General features: G+C 54.0%; 1 protein-coding gene across 7 annotated transcripts in view; it reads right to left on the bottom strand.

The window, feature by feature from the left end:
• Window positions 1–873: 873 nt before the first annotated feature.
• The window catches only part of ARHGAP35 (Rho GTPase activating protein 35), a 139,851-nt gene continuing 122,348 nt past the window's right edge, over window positions 874–18,376 (bottom strand). The window contains exons 4-9 of one of the 7 annotated variants that reach the window (XR_010153906.1): window positions 14,264–14,341; window positions 12,659–12,790; window positions 3,902–4,036; window positions 2,932–3,037; window positions 2,286–2,740; window positions 874–2,010 (exon numbers count right to left, since the gene is read on the bottom strand). Coding sequence is in view for 2 of the 7 variants with exons in the window: in XM_016936302.4 (XP_016791791.3) it covers window positions 1,653–2,010; window positions 2,932–3,037; window positions 3,902–4,036; window positions 12,659–12,790; window positions 14,264–14,341 (809 nt within the window). In the remaining 5 variants the exon portion in view is untranslated. Of the gene's footprint in view, window positions 2,011–2,285; window positions 2,741–2,931; window positions 3,038–3,901; window positions 4,037–4,577; window positions 4,840–12,658; window positions 12,791–14,263; window positions 14,342–18,376 lie in introns of all 7 variants that reach the window. The other 6 variants (XR_001711861.4, XR_010153909.1, XR_010153908.1 and 3 more) reach the window with 6 other exon arrangements.

The following is an 18,376-nucleotide window of genomic DNA, read 5'->3' as shown; positions in this document are numbered from 1 at the left end:
CTGCAGGCGGGCACAGGCAGGGCAGCTGCAGACGCCCGGGAAAGGTGTCCATCAGGCCCCCTGGAATACACCACAGATCCTATTTCTTAAAGTGCAACGAGCCCCAAGGGCTGTCTGGCGTGGGGCCCTCTGCACCCCACTAGCTCTCGCCTGGGGGGTGCCTAGTGTCAGGCTTCCTGGCCGCAGAGGCCACAGCCCAGCCATGCAAGTTTGAGGTGCTGGGGGGCAGAGGTGGCCAGGAGAAGAGCTTTTCCTGGGGCAGTGGGAAGGCTGGGCTAGGGTGGTGGTGGATGATATGCAGGCACAGCGCCTCTGGGCCAGCGAAGACCAGGAAGCATGCCCCTTTGAGGGCACCAGCAGACCGCCATTCCTTCAGAGTGCCCCACCTCGCCCACATCCCCATGAACACTCCTGCTGGTGGCCTCCATGGCTGGGATGAAACGATTCCACTTCAACACCCAACACACCAACCCCAACCCCAAGTGCACCTGGCACCTTCCAGCTGTCCCCAACCCCCCACCAAGCGCCCACACACACTCACACTCACATGTGTGCACACACACACACACACACACCCCACGCACATGCTCAATTAGTGTTTCTATCGTAATGGACTGTGTTCTGGGGCAGCCCAGGTTCCAGCCTGCACTGCCATCTCCCCGGCTGTCCCCACCAAGAGCTTGAACCCTCTTCTTGGGAAAATGGGGGATCTAGCGACTAGACCTAAGTGGGTGAGTGGGACCCCAGCAGGCCCTCAGGCCACAGCTCCAGGCATCCTGGTTTTGCTGCCACAAAGACGAGGGTCAGCTCCACCTGTGTGCCTCCCTCCCTCCCGGCAGAGGCGGGCGCAGAGTGGAATCTTGAGGTCTGTAGTTTTCTTTCTGTGGTTTCTTCCTTTTTAATTACTGGAAGGGTTTTTCCATTTTTTCTCCTAGTGTTCCTTTGTTTGCCAGGGAATGTTTCGGGAAGGCTGTGGAGTGGGACGGTGGGGATGAAGCGGGGAGTCCCACACTCTCTGGGTCCAGGCACAAAGCTATCCTCCGTTGTTCTGATCTGCAGAGCCAGCGCCCTCAGCAGGTACCTAGTGGTGGCAGAGCCGTGGCCTACACGTTCCCAAGGAGGCCGCCAGCCGGGCTGTACCCTTACCTTGGGGGTGTGTGCAGATGGAAGGTGGGAAGAGACAGACCAACAGGAAGTGTTCTCTTCAGGAGTTGCCAGCCCCGCCCTGAATCTCAGAGCATCCTCCTCCCCGGCAAAGGCCAGGGCACTGTCCCGACCATGGGCTCTGTACAAGCAGAGGGAGGCACCCGGAGGCTGGTGTGAGCAGCTAGGTGGGGTGGTGGTCCAGGGAACAGAGGGAGGGCACTGGGGCCATTGCCTGCCTAGTTCAGTCCTCAAATGGGTCCAAGTCAAAGGACAGGGCCCCATGGCTGCTGCCTGCAGCCAGCTCAGGTCTGCAGCGCCGGGCCCAGGGTACCTGGCAGCCCGGCCGATGGTACCATTGGCTGGTGCTCTCACTGAGGTCTTGAGAAGGTAATGGGGAGAGCCACTTGCCCCTGCCTCTGTCCCCAGTGGACTTGGTTTTGTTCAAGGCCAAATGCCACCCCGTCAGAGAGAGGACCGGTTCTCCTGTCGCCCCAGGTCTTGGTGGCTCACAGCGTGTGTTCGGCTTGAAGCTGGGAGGGAAGCAGTGGCTGCATTGGGGACTGGGGGGTGGGTGGAGGCGACTGTGGGGGCGACGGCTGACTTGTGACAGGCGTGGAAGTGAGGAAGGGGACGGTGGAAGCCACGGCGGAGGGGGAGCTGGGCCTGGCGCCGGGGGGCTCGGTGATGGGCCGATTGTAGAAGAAGAAGGGGCACTGCTGGATAAAGAGTTCAATGATTGTCTGGTAGGTGCGCGTGGCTGTGAGGGCGTCCATAGTGCTGAAATCAGGTCTCATCAAGGTGGGCCAGAAGCAGATGGAGAGGTTCTCGCTGGTCATGAGATTCACCTTGTTGTTGTGGCTGACCCTGCGGGCGACACCAAACTCAACGGTCAGAACCGTGCAGGGCCCCACCTGGCCCTGGGCGCTCATGGTCTTCAGCACCCAGGCTGAGCCCACCTTTCTTCCCTCAGGTGGAGCAGAAAAGGCCATGCGCAGCTCTCTGTACCCTGCCCTGCCTGGGAGGCTGCGCCCTCAGTGTCCTCTCCCCTCCAGCCCAGTGCCTCTACATGGCCAACCTCGGAAAGGCTGCCTGGAGCCCCGCAAACCCCTGGGGGTGGATGGACCACCTCAGGGACTCACTCTGCAGCCAGCCAAAGCAGTGGCGGTGCTCCGGCTGTGATGAGGGAGGGAGGCTGAGTGTCCTAAGCCAGAGCGCCATCAGAGGCCACTCGGCCAGCAGATCTCCTCCACACACATGGAACTTCAGGGAACAACCATACGGCCTCCTGCCTGCGGCTGTGCTCCATGCCGGAGGCTGGCTGTCTCCTGCAGCACATCTCTCGAGGTGCAGTGTCCTGGTTCTCCCCAGCTGGGAACGTGAATGCTGTGAGAGGACTTTCAGGGACTCTGAGGTGTTTTTGATTCAGGAGAAGATTTCTGGAGCATCAGCACCAACCAGAAGATCTTCTCTCTCTGCCGGCTTTGGGACACAGGCCTACAAGAGGCCCCATGCCCGCTGGAGCTAAGTGCACTATCTGGTGTTAGGCAGGTTTGAGGCCACGTGGGCTGCCCTCAGACAGGAGCAGGAGGGAGGCCTGAGGATGGGCGAGAGGCAGAGGCTCTGGGCACTGAGACCAGCGGGCACCATGGGAGGCCAGCCAGCACCCCTTCCAGGCCAGGGCCTGAGGCTTCTACTGGCTTGTGGACAGAGCCTTGTTCTGCGACACACTGACCCTGGCTGTCAATTTTCAGGAGGAAAAACCAACCAGAAGGCCCTGCGACTTACTTGTTTAGGTGAGAGATGACATACTTGAAGACTTCGTGGTTTTCCTTTGGAAATTTCTTTAATACCTCCTTAAGGGCATGCAACTTCTGCTCCCGGTCGTTGATTTCTGAGGAGAGAGAAAACCAAAGCCTTGCCTTTCATGGCCGAGGCTGGTGGCCACCCCAGGGCGTGCTCTGTGATGGGCCTTCTCTGAGGACAGCCCAGGGCTTTCGGATGACACTAACCCCACTCTTTCCCCCAAAGCCTGTGCCCAAGGCTGGCACACCTGGCAGTGGCACTGGCCCAGGGGTCTGGCCCACCTCTGTGTCCCAGGCCCCCGCTGAAGGGTGGCACTGTGTGCCTGGGGCTTCCTGGCCCCCACCACCCAAGACAGAACAATCTGGAGACACTCCGCCATAAAGAACACCATTCTTTGCTCATCCGGTTGCCCCTGGAGACAGGCATCCCTACGCAGAAAGCCTGCTTGCTTCCTGACCAGATGGAGACGGGCGGCCGCTGCCACCCACCCACGCCAACAGACCTTCGAGGGAGGGAGTCGGTCATGAGACCAAGGCTCTGTCCTTTTCCTAGAGACACAGGGACCCTCCACACATCCCCGTTGGAGGGGCTGATGGAAACAGTGGGGGAATTCTTATGCACTTCACCAAAGGAACTACGCACCCCCTTTTCCCCCAACGCCCACACTTTGCCTATCATGGAATCCTAATGTCCTGGGGGAGGGAAAACAACTGCCTGGAATGCAGCTTGTAACCCGCGCCAGGCCCAGTTCCATGAGTCCCCACAATCGTGTGAGGCAGGAACTCGTCACCCCATTTTGAGGATGAAGTATCTGAGTTTAGAAGTTGCAGAGCTGGGACTGGCTGTGGGGCCTGAGCTGTGGCCACTGGGCTTGCCATCCCTGAGTGGGTGTGGCCCACCTTGGCTGGGAAGGGCATCGGGGCTGGTGAGGCACAAACGTCCCAGAGCCCACCTGGAGCCCAGCTGGCTAAGACAGATTTCTCTGTGCAGGGAAAGATGCCCCCATGTTTCCTTCTTGGACTCCAGGTCTCAGAAGAACCACAGGAGGGTCTCACGAAGGAGATGGCAGCGATCTCACAACTGGCGGCTGTGGGGGTGGTGAAGAAGGGTCTGTTAAAACGCAGATGATTGCTAACGGGCTCGGGGGCTCGGGCTCCTTTGAGATAGATGATGGTGCCAGACCGTCTCCGCCGGAGACATGTGTACCATTCTGCTGATGAATCCAGGAGGGGTGCGGACTCCCTGAACCAGGTATTCTTTTCTTTCTTTTTTCTTTTTTTTTTTTGAGACAGAGTCTCACTCTGTCGCCCAGGCTGGAGTGCAGTGGCGCGATCTCGGCTCACTGCAAGCTCCGCCTCCTGGGTTCACACCATTCTCCTGCCTCAGTCTCCCGAGTAGCTGGGACTACAGGCGCCCACCACCACGCCGGCTAATTTTTTCGTATTTTTAGTAGAGACGGGGTTTCACCGTGTTAGCTAGGATGGTCTCGATCTCCTGACCTCGTGATCCACCCACCTGAGCCTCCCAAAGTGCTGGGATTACAGGCGTGAGTCACCACGCCCAGCCCTGAAGCAAGTATTCTTTGGGAAACCCATAGCTTCCTAGTCACCTTGCAGCAGGTGACGTACCCAGAGGGTCAGAGTTGGGGGAGTTGCACAAGCACCCTGGTGAGAGTGAGACTTGGAAGAGCAGACAGAATGCCAATGACGGGCACGCTGAGCAGGGAGGAAGGTCCTGTGGTGGTCTGGAGTCCAGATCCTGACTCAGATGGCCCTGGTACAAATCCGGCCTCTCGCGTCAACCGTGTCACCTTGGGCAAGTGACACCTTAGGGTGAGTCTCCTTGTCTGTAAAAGGGGCTGTGGACAGTGCCTCCTTCATTTGGTGACACCTGGCAATTAAATGAAGAGTTGACAGCTGGACACAAAATAAGGGCACCTGGGAGCCAGTCTACTCACAGGAGCCTGTGGGGAAGGGAGGCCGCAGGGCTGGAAGGGACAGAGCTCCAGGAGCTCTCCCGGGCAGCCTAATGAGGAGGAATGAAACCTGGCTGATCTGTGGCCTTGAGAGTGTGACTTGATAAGAGCAGTGTCTTGGTAACATCTGTCTATCAGAAATGACTAAAAAAGTCCTGGGAGCTAGTTATTGGGCTATGAGCAGCTTCATCTCTCTGAATCCAAGGTTTATTTTAAGGGTTCCACCTCAAGGGCACATTCTTTTTTTCTTTTTTTGAAATGGAGTCTCGCTCTGTTGCCCAGGCTGGAGTGCAGTGGTGTGATCTCAGCTCACTGCAACCTCTGCCTCCCGGGTTTAAGCGATTCTCCTGCCTCAGCCTCCCAAGTAGCTGGGATTACAGGCGCCCACCACCACGCCTGCTAATTTTTGTATTTTTACTAGAGACGGGGTTTCATCATGTTGTCCAGGCTGGTCTGGAACTCCTGACCTCAGGTGATCCACCTGCCTCGGCCTCCCAAAATGCTGGGATTACAGGCGTGAGCCACCGCACCCGGCCATGGGCACACTCTTTTCTACGACCTTGAGTCTTCAAACAATTCATTGTCATTTTACAATAAAATGTTTACATAAACAAAGTAAACTGCTGTAGGGAGGACAGAAGACCGTATTAGAAAACACAAGCAGCATGTGTGTGGTGCAAAGCTTCACTTAATAAAGTCGTCATGCCCCCTTCCAGCTGCTAGCTTGGCACAGGAGGACACAGGTCTCTCCGTAGGTGCCTGCACGACCCAAACACAGCTGTGTTTGTCTTAATTAGGCATCGAGTGGTAGCACCTTTACATAAGAGCTGGGTCTCATCCCGTCCTCTGGCTGGAGGCAGGAAACGGGGCTGGCAAAGCCTAGGTCTGCCAGAGATGCCTGCTCTCCTTCCTATCTGATGAGTAGCAAGGCGGGTGGTTTTGTTTCTTCTTTAGGGGGTGGGGAGGGGCAGGGGTGGGAGTTACAAAGCCTGCTTTGATAATAATTTAGGGGCCGGCTGGGTGCGGTGGCTCATGCCTGTAATCCCAGCACTTGGGAGGCTGAGGTGGGTGGATCACTTGAAGTCAGGGGTTTGAGACCAGCCTGGCCAACATGCCAAACCCCATCTCTACTAAAAATACAAAAATTAGCCAGGTCTGGTGGCGTATGCCTATAATCCCAGCTATTTGGGAGGCTGAGGCAGAAGGATCACTTGAACTTGGGAGATGGAGGTTGCAGTGAGCCAAGATCGTGCCACTGTGCTCCAGCCTGGGTGACAGAGCGAGACTCCATTTCAAAAAGAAAAAAAAAAAATTTAGGGGCTGCCCCCTAGAATCCCAGCCTCCTTCTGCATGTGCACCTCAGCCGAACGCCTAGTGAGGAGCGGGTGGCCAGTCTCCTCGCCTGCTCCCCTCCCCACTGGCTGCCTGGTCCAGGTGCTCCTGAGTACTGAGCAGCACTAGGAGCTCGCTGGGCAGAGGTCAAGGAGGGCGAGAGGCCCTTCTGCTCAAGTCTGGCCCACACTAAAAGCAAGGTCGACCTTGTGAACATCCTTTGACTCAGCCCCATTCACCTCTTTCCTTAAGCAAAGCTTGCCCTCACCCCTCTAGGGCCTCTCTGCGGAGGGACCTACTCTAGGCTCCGGCTGCAGCCTCTTCACATGGCAAAGGCACCAGTACCTGCTTAGGTTTGGGTGCTGCCCGAGTGCTGGCAGGACAGCTTCACAGTGCTCTGTGCATGGCCCTGACCGCAGACCCGAGTGGAAGGTGGGGCTGGGCGTTACCCATATGGTGGCTGAGAAACCCACTCCAGAGGCCAAGAGAAGGCCACAAGGCTGGTGATGGCAAAGGTAGATGGGACCCAGGCCTGTCTCCCAGCTCAGCCCATCTGCTCTGGGTCCCCGCCTCCCTGCACGCGGCAGAGCCCTCTCTGACTGTAGTAATCCTCTGACAGGACAGGGGATGGGGGGGCCTCCAGGGTGCTGGCTTCACCAGCTAGGACACTTTTCTTCTTTTTGTGAGATGGAGTCTCACTGTATTGCCCAGGCTGGAGTGCAGTGGCACGATCTCGGCTCACTGCAACCTCCACCTCCCAGATTCAAGCAATTCTCCTGCCTCAGCCTCCTGAGTAGCTGGGATTACAGGCCCGGCTAATTTTTGTATTTTTAGTACAGACGGGGTTTCACCGTGTTGGTCAGGCTGGTCTCGAACTCCTGACCTCATGATCTGCCCGCCTTGGCCTCCCAAAGTGCTGGGATTACAGGTGTGAGCCACTGTACCCAGTCACACTGTACCCAGCCTTTTTTCTATACCCACCCTCCCCTGACTCAGGACTGGGGGAGGCACCAGCAGTGTCTGTGCCCTGTGTGGCATTTTCAGCTGCCCTGGTTGGAACCAGGCACAGGTCCCTCAACAGTCCTCAGCGAGGGAGGAGGTGACTCTGACCCAGAGGCAGGTGAGCATGAGAAGGGCTGGGCTGAGCACGTGGGGATGGGTGAGGTTGTGCGGTGACAGCGCCCCATTCTTGCCTTGTCAGACAATGCGAATTCTTTCATTCTCGGATTTGGGAGGGCCCTCCTCCTTGGGTCATTTGTTCATCCGCAGTGGGTGGGAGGAGCAGATATTTACGGGGACCCGCTCCTGCCTGGGTACTATTTTACACACTGGGGATGCAGTAGGGGACAAAAACCAAATTCCCTGCCGCTTATGGTCTAGTGGACAGAGGGGAAAGGACCCAGTGGGTGCCTCTCTAGTCTAGGAGCTCTGGGCCGGCTCCTCGAGGCCTTCCTGGCCCTGCCCCTGTTTCCCCTCCTGACCACCATCCTCATCCCCGGCGAGTTCACGGCGCCTCTGGCTGGCTGCTACTTGCTGAGCACGGTGCTGACTGGGCTATCCCGCTCCAACCTGGGCCTGGGTGTGGTCAAGCACAGACTCCCGCGGCTCCAAGCCAGAGGCCTGGGGAACAAGCTGGTGGCCAAGAGCCAGCTCAGCCCGTGCACCCTGGACACCTTCTGCCCTATGGTGCTGCCGAAGGCTGGGGCCACAGTCTGTGTGGACCTGGTCACAGGGCAGCGGCACACTCAGGGGAGCCACTCACCATCTTCAGTGGAGCCCTGCTGTACAGGGACCCCCAGCTTCAATAAGTAGCCCGCCCGGCCAGGTGTCTACACTGGCCAAAGAAACAGCAGGGGCAATGGGCTCCCTGGTGTCCCTGCTGGGACAGGGCCGTCAGGGCACCCAGCCCTGGGTGAGCTGCTGCAACCCGGACCCGCCATGGTACAGGTGCCCAGGGTGGCTTCTCCCCACACCTGGCGTGTGCTGGTTTGTGGATTCCCAGGTCCGCTCGTCCAGACTTTTGGTGTAACCTCCACCCCCTTCAGAGTCCCCTCAGGACCCAGACTGTGGAGGGCCCGATCCTCACATCCTCTGCTCCCTCAGCCTGCCCTTTGGGAGTCAAGACACTTAGTTTTTTCTAACAACAACAACAACAAACAACCCATCCTGCTCCAGTGTGTGGTCAGGGGTAGACAGGAGTCCAGGGGCGTGGGCCAGGAGAGAAGGTGGCCTATGGAGGAGAACCCAGCCTCCACACTGTGCTCACCCCTTTGCTTGGCTTGGCTCCAGGCGGCTCTGCTCTTGCTCAGGGGGCGTGGGCTGGGAGCTGCACCTCTTCCTGGGACATCATACTTTTGAACTTAGGGGCCATCGACTGAGACAACAAGAAACGTCCAAGGGAGGCATTTTTGGGCCAGTTGAACCAAGACAGCCTGGACACAGATCCAGCAATTTAGTACAATAGAGACCCCAAGAACTCAGGAGGGAGGGGAGGGGACAGACAGAGGGCACAGGGACCTTACCGATTAGCTTCCCATACCTCTTACAAAACAGACACACCAGGCCTCACAAAGCCAGAATACCGGTCCAAGGTCAAAGTGGCAGCAGAGACCCTGTTCCCAAAGAACACTCCTGCCCTGGCTGTGCTGCGCCACTTGCCATCACTGGCAGCCAGGCTGCCAACCAAGCTCTAGGCCTGGGTCTGCTGCTGCCAGCTCGGTACCTGGAGGAAAGTCCCTGCTGGCCGCCGCTGACCATCTGCACGCCTGCATCGCCAGGAAAGGGAAAGCCCGGCTCAAGGTCACAGCCCTTCAGTGATCATGCAGGCTCGTCCGGCGTCGGCTCTCCCCGCCCCAGGTGGTAAACAACTCCAAGGCCAAGACCTCACTCTGCAGGGCTCAGGATGGAGAATCCAAGCTGTCCTTCCCCTGGAGACACGGCTTTGCAATCACCTGTTGAATGTCCTGTCCCACCAGACTGAGCCTGGGACCGCATATGTGTGTGCCCACTGCCATCTGTCCCTGTCCACACGGGGCCTGGCTAGCTGTGAAATTAATGACCCCGTACGTGGGTGTGAGAAGCACCCCCGTGCCCTCGGGCAGCTATCTGGACAGATCAAAGGAAGGCAGGATCCCAGAACCAGTAACGTCCCAAGGCAGCTGGTGAACAAGAGCCCAGAGAGCAGCAGGGCCGTCCCCTGGTAACCTAGGCTGCACTGTTATCTCTAGCCCCAACAGTCTCATCTGTCAAATGGAAAGGCTGAGACAATGAGCTGGCATCCTGAACCATGTTCGGGTCACACATCTCCTTCAACAATGTGATGAAAATGACTGGTCTCTCCTTAAATTAAAAAGACTGAATTTTGTGAGCTATTACAGGGAGTTAATGCGGACCCTGGAGCCACAGGTCCTTTGGTCCTGACCCTCTGGCTTGAGACGGAGCCAGCTCTAGCACCCCTTCCAGCACAAAAGCCATAGGACAGGGCCTGTGGACACCAGCTGGACGGGGTCGACTCCAGATAGGCAGGGAGGAGGGAGTCACAGAGACGGGGAGAAACCAGGCAAGAGCGACTCTTGAAGGTGGGGGTGGGCTATAGGTAGGAGACAGAACAGGCAGCGCAAGCCTTTTCCTCTGCCTCCTGAAACCCTGGCCCATCTCCCCTGTGAAGCCCTCTTCCTCGCGCCTTCCTTGCTGGGGTTTGTGCACTTCAAGCTCAGCTTTGCTCTGTCTTCAGAGAACTTCATTTGCACCCACGTACGCAGGGACTCAAGCCCCGGCTTGCCACTCCCTAGCGGTGTGACCCTGGGCAGGCTGTATCACCTCTGAGAAGCTGTTTCCTTCTCTGTAAAGTGGAGATGTATTATAATACCATCTTCCTCAAAGGAAGATCAGTGGTGGGAATCAAGTGCCTCGTGGAGAGCCGGGCCCAGCCTAGGCAGGCACACAGGCCATGGGCGGTGTGGTTGCTGCTGCTGTTCATTTCTGAATCTCCCACGTGTCACCTTGAGTGTGGGAGGAAAATAACTGGCAAATAATCACAAACGTCTCTATTTTGCGAGTACATTTTCAGCAGTGTTCAATATTGTGAAATTCTGGAGCTAACAAAACCATTTGCTAGTGACCTTGATATTTGTTGTGATGGGATTTGAAACTGGTTCCAAGGCCTGAACATATAGAGACACAATTGCTCTCAGGGATTAAGTAGAAAGAACTGGTCGAGTTGATGTAGCCATGGAAACCCCAGCCAGTCTGGGAAGAGCTACTTTGGGGCACAGTCATCTTTTTTCCATAATATCCCTTAACACTACTAACTTTTGCACTGCCTGGTATCTGCGGCTCAGTTGAACCTGGCCCTGCAACATCCACAGCCCAGCTTTTCAGTCAACTGCTCTGGCCGGGAGAGGTGCCATGTCAGCAAGATCTTCTCCTCTCCCACCCGCTTCGGTCAGGTTCAAGACAACGGAGCCCCCGCTGAGTACCGTCGGGGACAGGAAACACACAATGGGAAGAGGAAGTGGGAAGCCTCCACCCTTTCCCAGGCTGCTGCAGTAGCAGCGGCAAGAAGCCACCTCCTGAGCAGTGGAAGCTGGGTGAAAGCTGCTGTGGGAAGGGCGGCTGATTCCCTATCAATAGCACCTCCCGTTCCTGCCGGCCCCACAACCCTACACAAAAAGGTGCTGTGTCAGCAGTTCCCGCAGAAACAATGGGGTTCTGCCGGGTGGCAGGATTTCACGCACCTCTAGATGGCGCCAAGTCAAGACAAATGCAGACAGGAATTCCCGGCTTCCAGCAAACTGGGTATCAGTCTACGCCTTCCTCTTTTCCTAACTTCCACTGTGAGACAAGCTTCCGTGGAAAGAAAGCTGGCTCCAGAATAGAGATTTCCCATGCGACTTCACATCTGTGCCTGCCTGGAGCCTGCTGGAGAAGTGACTGCTGGGAAAGCCTCTATCTTCAGACAGCAGGATCAGGGGAGAAGCCTGCAACTGTCCCCACCCACTAACTCCCCTGGAGAAACCCTGACTCCCATCTTCAGAAAGCAGGCTACTCTATGACCCTCCCAGGAGTACCATGCTCTCCTGCCCCATCCCTGTGGGCTTAGATAGGGTCAGGAGCTGTGAACAATTCCAGTCAGCTAAGAGAGTGTGGACAGAATAAGGTGAAGGTGGCATCCAGATTGTGAAAACAGACACCATAGGAAGTGCAGACCCTGGAAGGATGACCTTGGAGGCCCCGCAGCCCTGTCACTACTGAGGCTCTGACAGTTCAGGGGTGGGCTTCTTGCACACCTGTCTCCTTCAGATGCTACTAAGAGTCAGTGACCCAGGACTCGGGGCCATGCTGATCCATCACCTCCCTCAAATTTCTGCCTACACCATCAGCCTTGTGAATAAATTGTGCTTGTTTAAAGCTCCCTCTTTAGAGGTGGGCAGTGACAAGATGAGACTAATGTCTTGCCCCTGAGGAACACATCTCCTTTCCTCTTCCCCACCCTCTGGTTGCTGGATCACAGGTGGCTGTGATCTCTGGGCAGCTGGCAGAGACACTCCCTTCTGCAGCTGCACAGCAAGGGCTGCTGCTGGGTCTTGGCCTGCCAGAGGCACAAAGCAGGAAGGCTGCTGATGACTTAAAAGGTAGTGAGGGCCACATGGTGGGACGCTCTGAGAGGTCAGGCGTCCTCTGTGGTACTACACAAAGTCCAGGGAAAGGCTGGCCAGTGAGAAGGCTCGCCCATCTGGACAAACACCTCTACAGAGAGGCAGGCTGGGGCAGGAACAACTGATGAGGCGAGGTGGCATGGCACACAGGATACCATTAAAACCAGAGGTGCTAATTTGCTACAGCATCAAATGATTACTTGGCCAGGGCCACTGGAGTCATCTCTTTCCCTCCAGAGGCCGGCTTCCTAAGAGGCTGTAGGACCCTAGACCCATGTTAACTTCATTACATGAGAGGTAGGAGAAGACAGGTAAGAAGAAGGGAAAGAAAAATAAGACCTACTATTAAATAGGCTGTTCACAGCCTCACTTCTAGGCCTTTCCGAATAGAATTTCATCCGCAGGAGTAGGGATGGTAACAACGGCAGGACACAAGGGGCAGGGAAGGTTAAGTCGGCCACAAGTGAAGGAGCCAAGTCTGACACCGAAACCATGCTCTTAACTAATGAGAGTTTGGGGGAAACCTGCAACTCTCTTGGTGTAACCCTCAGATAAGCACCTAAGGTCTACAAGGGCAGGAGCCCGATTTGCAAGTCCCATTGCTGTCATCTGGTTAATTCCCTTGCCCTCTGTCCTTCAAACCTCAGCTCTAACAGCCAGCATCCATTCTGAGGGCAGGACCTATTCTTCCAGTGCCAAGCCCTTTCTCCCTCAATCCGCCCAACACTGGGCTGCCGGTACTCACTGTGTGCTTCCACCAAGTCGATCTGCATGTTATACGGGACCAGGGGGTCAGGCAGTTCTGAGAAAAAGCTCTTCATGGCACCAGCCACGGTATTCACCGTAAAGTCTTTCTCTGCCAGGTCCAGGTTGTGGTCTGAAAGGAAGTCAGGAGAGTGAGGCCAAACCATTCTAAGCCAGGCAGAAGCATCAGGACAACTCGGGGCTCAGGAGAGGCTAGAGAAACCTCAAGGAGCCAGAGACGGCCTCAGGACTGGCAAGGATTGGAGGGGTGGGACTTGTGAGCGCTAACGCGAGTTCTGAGGTTCAGGCATGGGCTGGCCCCAGCACCTCTTTCTGAGACTGCTGAACTGCCCCTTCTACCACTCTCGGGGCAGGGGTGCTACCCCCACATGCTGGTTTTTGGTGCCAGGAGCTTGCCCTCATCTGGCTTTGATATGCTGTTGCCTCTTCCTTACTCCTTTCCCATCACAGAAGAAGGAGGCGGCTTTCCTAAAGGGTGGCTCGCTTTCCAGGTAGGTCACAAAGATGTTAGCAACCACTGTGACTGCTGCCTCCATCCTTGTCCCCTATGGTGGGAGGGCAAATAGGCTCATTTTTTCTCTCTCTGGCCCTTCCCAGCCACTGGCACCGCTGACCCATGTCTTGCTTTCCTTCTCATTGCATACATACTTCAGTGCGTTCCTGATGACGAACAAATCTCTACAGATGGACAGTACCAGGTTCCACTGTGGGGGAGGTAAGCTGGTACAGGATCTCCCATATATACAAATGCATCCCACACTGGGGGCTCTACCCTCACTTTGGCCTCGTGTCTCCCACAGATTAGCAGGCGTTTCCCTGTCCTGCGGTCCCCTCTGCCTGCTGCCGGCCAGCTGAGCCCGACTGCGGTGCTGCAAGGCGCAAGGGCCGCCCACCTGGGGAGTGGGTGTGGTGTCCACTCTGGGTGGTGCCTCCTGCCCTGTCTGCTGATAGATGGGAATGTGCCCTGCTCTGGTGCTTTTGCTTCTGGCACTGGGGGACGTGGCTTCTCATCCCACAGTGTGGGCAATTCCAAGAGGTAGTTTGGCTGCCTGACTTTAGGCCTCTTGAAGCTGGCTCAGCTTAGGAGAAGGGAGTCCCTGCCAAGAGCTATGTAACTTGGGTCTCTGTCCCAAGGGCTCAGCTCCTCACACGATGGTCCCTCACTTTCTCTGGTGCTGGGACTTTGTGAGGAGGGTAGATCTGAGGCCCTGGCAAAACAGGATCACATCTCAACCTGATTTGTATATCATGTGCCTGCAACTAGCTCTGCATGGGCAAACAGGCAAAACTCCAGTGTGGTGAGGGAGGCATGTGCCCGGGCAACCTGGAAGAGCATCTGTGAGTGGCAGTGTGGGGAGTGGCCTATATGACCCAGCTTTGGCAGGGATGGTGCTTCGGTTCACTGACAGGACCCGGTCCCCTCCTCCCCGCTGCAGCCACACATGGTCTCTTTCTCAGTCTCAGCACCTCGTGGCTTTGAGTCTGTGCTGGCAGGAGTGCCCCGAAGCCCCAGACAGTTCACCGAGGCAGCTGTGTCTGCCTTGACCAGCTCTGGCCTCGGATGCCTGGCCAGGCTGCACTTTACCTTGATCAAACTGTCTCTGCAGACTCTCCATCTCAGACTTGTTCCCGCTGACCCGATAGATGCCTTCCGTGCTCAGTCCTGAGGAGAAACAGGCAGGGTCTTAGGAGCAGGAACTGGAGAGCAGAGAATGAGGAGGGCTGGGCTCGAAGACAAGGAGAAAGCCAGGGAAAGTCCATGAGGTGCCCACCACAAGAGAGGAGCAGGCCTCAGCACACTCTCGTTTGATTTTTCTAGATGCTTCAACCCATCTGACCTCCATTTTCTTTTTCACTTAAAAATTTTAAAGTATTTGTTTTTTGGTAAAAATGGAAAGACTATAGAAGCACAGCAGCTAAAGATAACTTCTGTTCATATTTTGATGTATACTCTTGAGTTTTTCATTTTCATTTAAAAAACAGAGGTAGTACATATTTTAACCCAATTACTTTCACTTACAAAGTATGTTGTGAACTTATTCTAATCACTTCAAGTTCTTATTCTTTTACATGATTTTAAAGACACCAAAGTATATGATCACTGTAAGAATAGTCATGCTGTCAATCATACAAGGTTGGCTGGGAGCGGTGGCTCACGCCTGTAATCCCAGCACTTTGGGAGGCTGAGGCAGGAGGATCACTTGAGGTCAGGAGTTCAAGACCAGCCTGGCCAACACAGTGAAACCCCGTCTCTACTAAAAATACAAAATCAGCTGGGTGTGGTGGTGTGCGCCTGTAATCTAAGCTACTTGGGAGGCTGAGGCAGGAGAATTGCTTGAACCCAGGAAGCGGAGGTTGCAGTGAGCTGAGATTGCGTCACTGCACTCCAGCCTGGGTGACAGGTGAGACTCTCTCAAAAAAAAAAAAAAAAAAGAAAAGAAAAAAAAAAAGTGATACACGGTTTTCCAAGTTTTTACCGTTAGAAAATTAACTTGCGCAGGGTGTGGTGGCTCACGCCTGTAATCCCAGCACTTTGGGAGGTCGAGGTGGGTGGATAGCCTGAGGTCAGGAGTTCGAGACCAGCCTGACCAACATGGAGAAACCCCATCTCTACTAAAAGTACAAAATTAGGTGGGTGTGGTGGCACATGCCTATAATCCCAGCTACTCGGGAGGCTGAGGCAGAAGAATTGCTTGAACCCAGGAGGTGGAGGTTGTGGTGAGCCAAGATCGTGCCACTGCACTCCAGCCTGGGCAACAAGAGCAAAACTCTGTCTGAAAATAAATAAATAAATAAATAAATAAAATTAACTCACAAGTATGTTTTTTTGACAACTAGTAAAAGCTTAACAGATTACTGGAAATAGGTATTTCTTACTTTGTGAATATCGTATTCGTGTTCTTGTTAATTTTCCTAGTGTTCTTATTTTGAACTTGAGAAAGTCTATGAATATTAAGTAATTATATCAACGTTATATATGTTTACATTTTTCCTTTTTGTTATCTGTCTTCTAATTTTGTTTATTGAATTTGTTGAAGTATATAATTCAAAAATTTTAGGCTTTCAAGACCAGCCATTTCCTTTATGATGTCTTCCTTGGTTTTTATGCTTAGAATAGGTTTTTCCTATTCCTGTATCAGCTATTGTTTTTTTTCCTTCTAGTTCTTTTTATCAGTTAAAAAAATCATTTCATTCTGTGATCATTCTGGAACTTATTTGGTGTATAGTGTGATACAAGAAAAAAAGTAGTAAAAGTCAATTAAATACGTAAGTTAGAATAAAATATCAAGGGAAGGATGGGCTCCCACTCCCTCCCCATCCTACCGTGGGCAGAGGAGCGCTGTTCAGCTTAGAGTGGATTCCAAGCTGTCTACTGAGTCCACTCACCCTGTCCTGGGAACGAAGTCCACTGTGAGCCATCAAGATCTCAAGGACTTTGTCGAAAGGACAGTGAAGTCACTGTGAAAACTGACATGGGGTCTCATGGCTAAAGCAACCCTGGGTCCCTTCTGAAGACTGGCTTTGAGCGACTCTGTCTTGCTGAAGGTGCACAGAGGAAGCACTGTGGGTGCTGCCACTGGACAACAGAAACAGTGCGGACAGTAGAGAGCACTGGGCCCTGGAGTCAGTCAGGCTTCCGAGAGCCACGTGTTGGTTGTTATTGTCACTGCTACCTCTGGAGAGACAGCCATCAGGCAAGATAAAAGCAACTGGCCTGCCTGTTTTCTGGGGTCCCAGACTTCTTGAGGCTTCAAGAACACTGGAGCAAGAGGCATCAATTCTCTGGCTTAAAAGCTGTTAATTGCACCAAGGCCCTTTCCCCGAGAGAAAAGCAGGTTAATGGACCAACCCCAGGGACATCCTACCAAGCAACGCCTAGTTACAAAGGAGCTGCCACTGCTGTACTCGCCTGGGAGAGTGCTGGCACTTTCCATACCAGAGTGGTCACACGCTGTGCACTGAGCTAGGTGCTTTGTCCCCATCCACCATTCGCTTGTTTATTAAATAAACGATGATGCCATTTAATCTCCCACACCTCATGGGAAGAGCTATTGGGTAGGTAGAGAATACACACATGAGGAAACTAAGATTCAGAAAGTTGAAGTCCTTGCCCCAGATCATAGCTGCTAAGAGGCAGAGTGGTCTGAGTCCGGGGACTCTGCCACTGTCCTGCCTCCTTAGTGTTCCAGAAGACACCTGGCTCAAGCTTCTGCTGCTTCCTATTAATCCACCAGGCTGGGGTACAGACCACAGCACCCCCGTTTCTCAGAAGCAGCACCACACTTGGGTGAAGCCCTCTGGCCTAAGCACCAGGGCAGCTTTTGAGATGGCACACCCGTACCCCCTGTGCTGTCGAGACCCTGCTCACCAGCACTAGTTAGTAATTTTTCCACTGACTCTTTTCTCAACTGCTCTCAAGACATATTTAAATTTCTACCTATTTCACATATGAGCAAGCCTTGGGTATGTGTCAGCAGGCTCAAGTCTTCATCTCCTAATTTGAAAAAAACAAATAAAACTAAATCTAAGTTATTTTCCCTTTCCCTGAATATCAGCCCTCCATAATACAAAGAAAATGATAGGACAAATAGCACCAGTCTCAAGAGTCCGGAATAATGCAGCAATGTCACCGTTCCTGAGTCTCAGTGTAGAGAGGCAGTCTCCGAGCTGCAGAAGACCTGGCCAGCCGAGGGCCGCACATCACCTTCTGGTGACCCTGACCTTCAGCGGGACTGAGGACTGCTCTGCATTGCCTCATAATGGCCACCGGCCCCGGCATGAGAGGGCAGGAGACGAACTGCAAATTAGCGATCTGGCAATTATCAGTGGTGTGGACCTGCTGAAACTTCACTAGATGGATCGTCACACAAATGGAAGCACTGGAAAGCACGAGGCCGTACCAGAGCATCAATTAATCATCAACTTAGTACTTCCTGTCATCTGGGCACATGTTTATTTTACGCAATCCCATTTTAAAATAGCAACCCTGCTGCTGTCGTACACAATACCACGGCGTAATTTAGGAAAGGTAGCATTTGCTTGGCTAGTGCAATTTATCATAACTACTAATTAGACATCAATTAAAAAAAGATTAAAAAAACTGAGAGCAGGCTGCAAACACCATCAAGGCTGCAGGGAGCTGGCAACCCAGGTGAGAAACAGGATGCTGGAAAGAGCACGGGCAGCTTGCCAAAGGCCTGAGACCACAGCAGGAAAAGGGCTGGGGTCCTGGAGCAGACCCCCTGGCAAAGATGCTGGATATTAAGGCATTTGTGTCTGGAACACCCCAGTGTTCCTACATGGAAACACCCTAGGGGTGACTCTGGCCCACACCCGCCAGTGGCAGAAGGCAGAATTCTTACCAACAGTGACCTCCACCCACCATGTCTACTGCAGGCTCCCAAGTCCATCTGAGAAAGCCTCAACCTTAAACTCACAGGCATCCTTACCTACCAGAAATCTCCAAAGACCCATGTCACCAAAGCATAGCCTTGGCTGCAGGCCTTTTCTGTTTCTCTCCTTCTTTTTTAAAAGCCCTCCCTACTGGCTGCAATTATCTTCTATGTTTAAGTTAATCTTTGGAAATAGAACAAGAAAAAGCTCAGAACAGCCAAGATCACTATGTTCAAATATCTGAACAAGGCCATGTAGAAAAGTCTTGTCCAATGGTTCTAGGGGACAGAGCTACAATCAAGAA

Source organism: Pan troglodytes, chromosome 20 (assembly GCF_028858775.2).
Source record: "Pan troglodytes isolate AG18354 chromosome 20, NHGRI_mPanTro3-v2.0_pri, whole genome shotgun sequence".
Taxonomy (NCBI): Eukaryota; Metazoa; Chordata; class Mammalia; order Primates; family Hominidae; genus Pan; species Pan troglodytes.
This window is presented reverse-complemented; position numbering and strand designations above follow the sequence as displayed.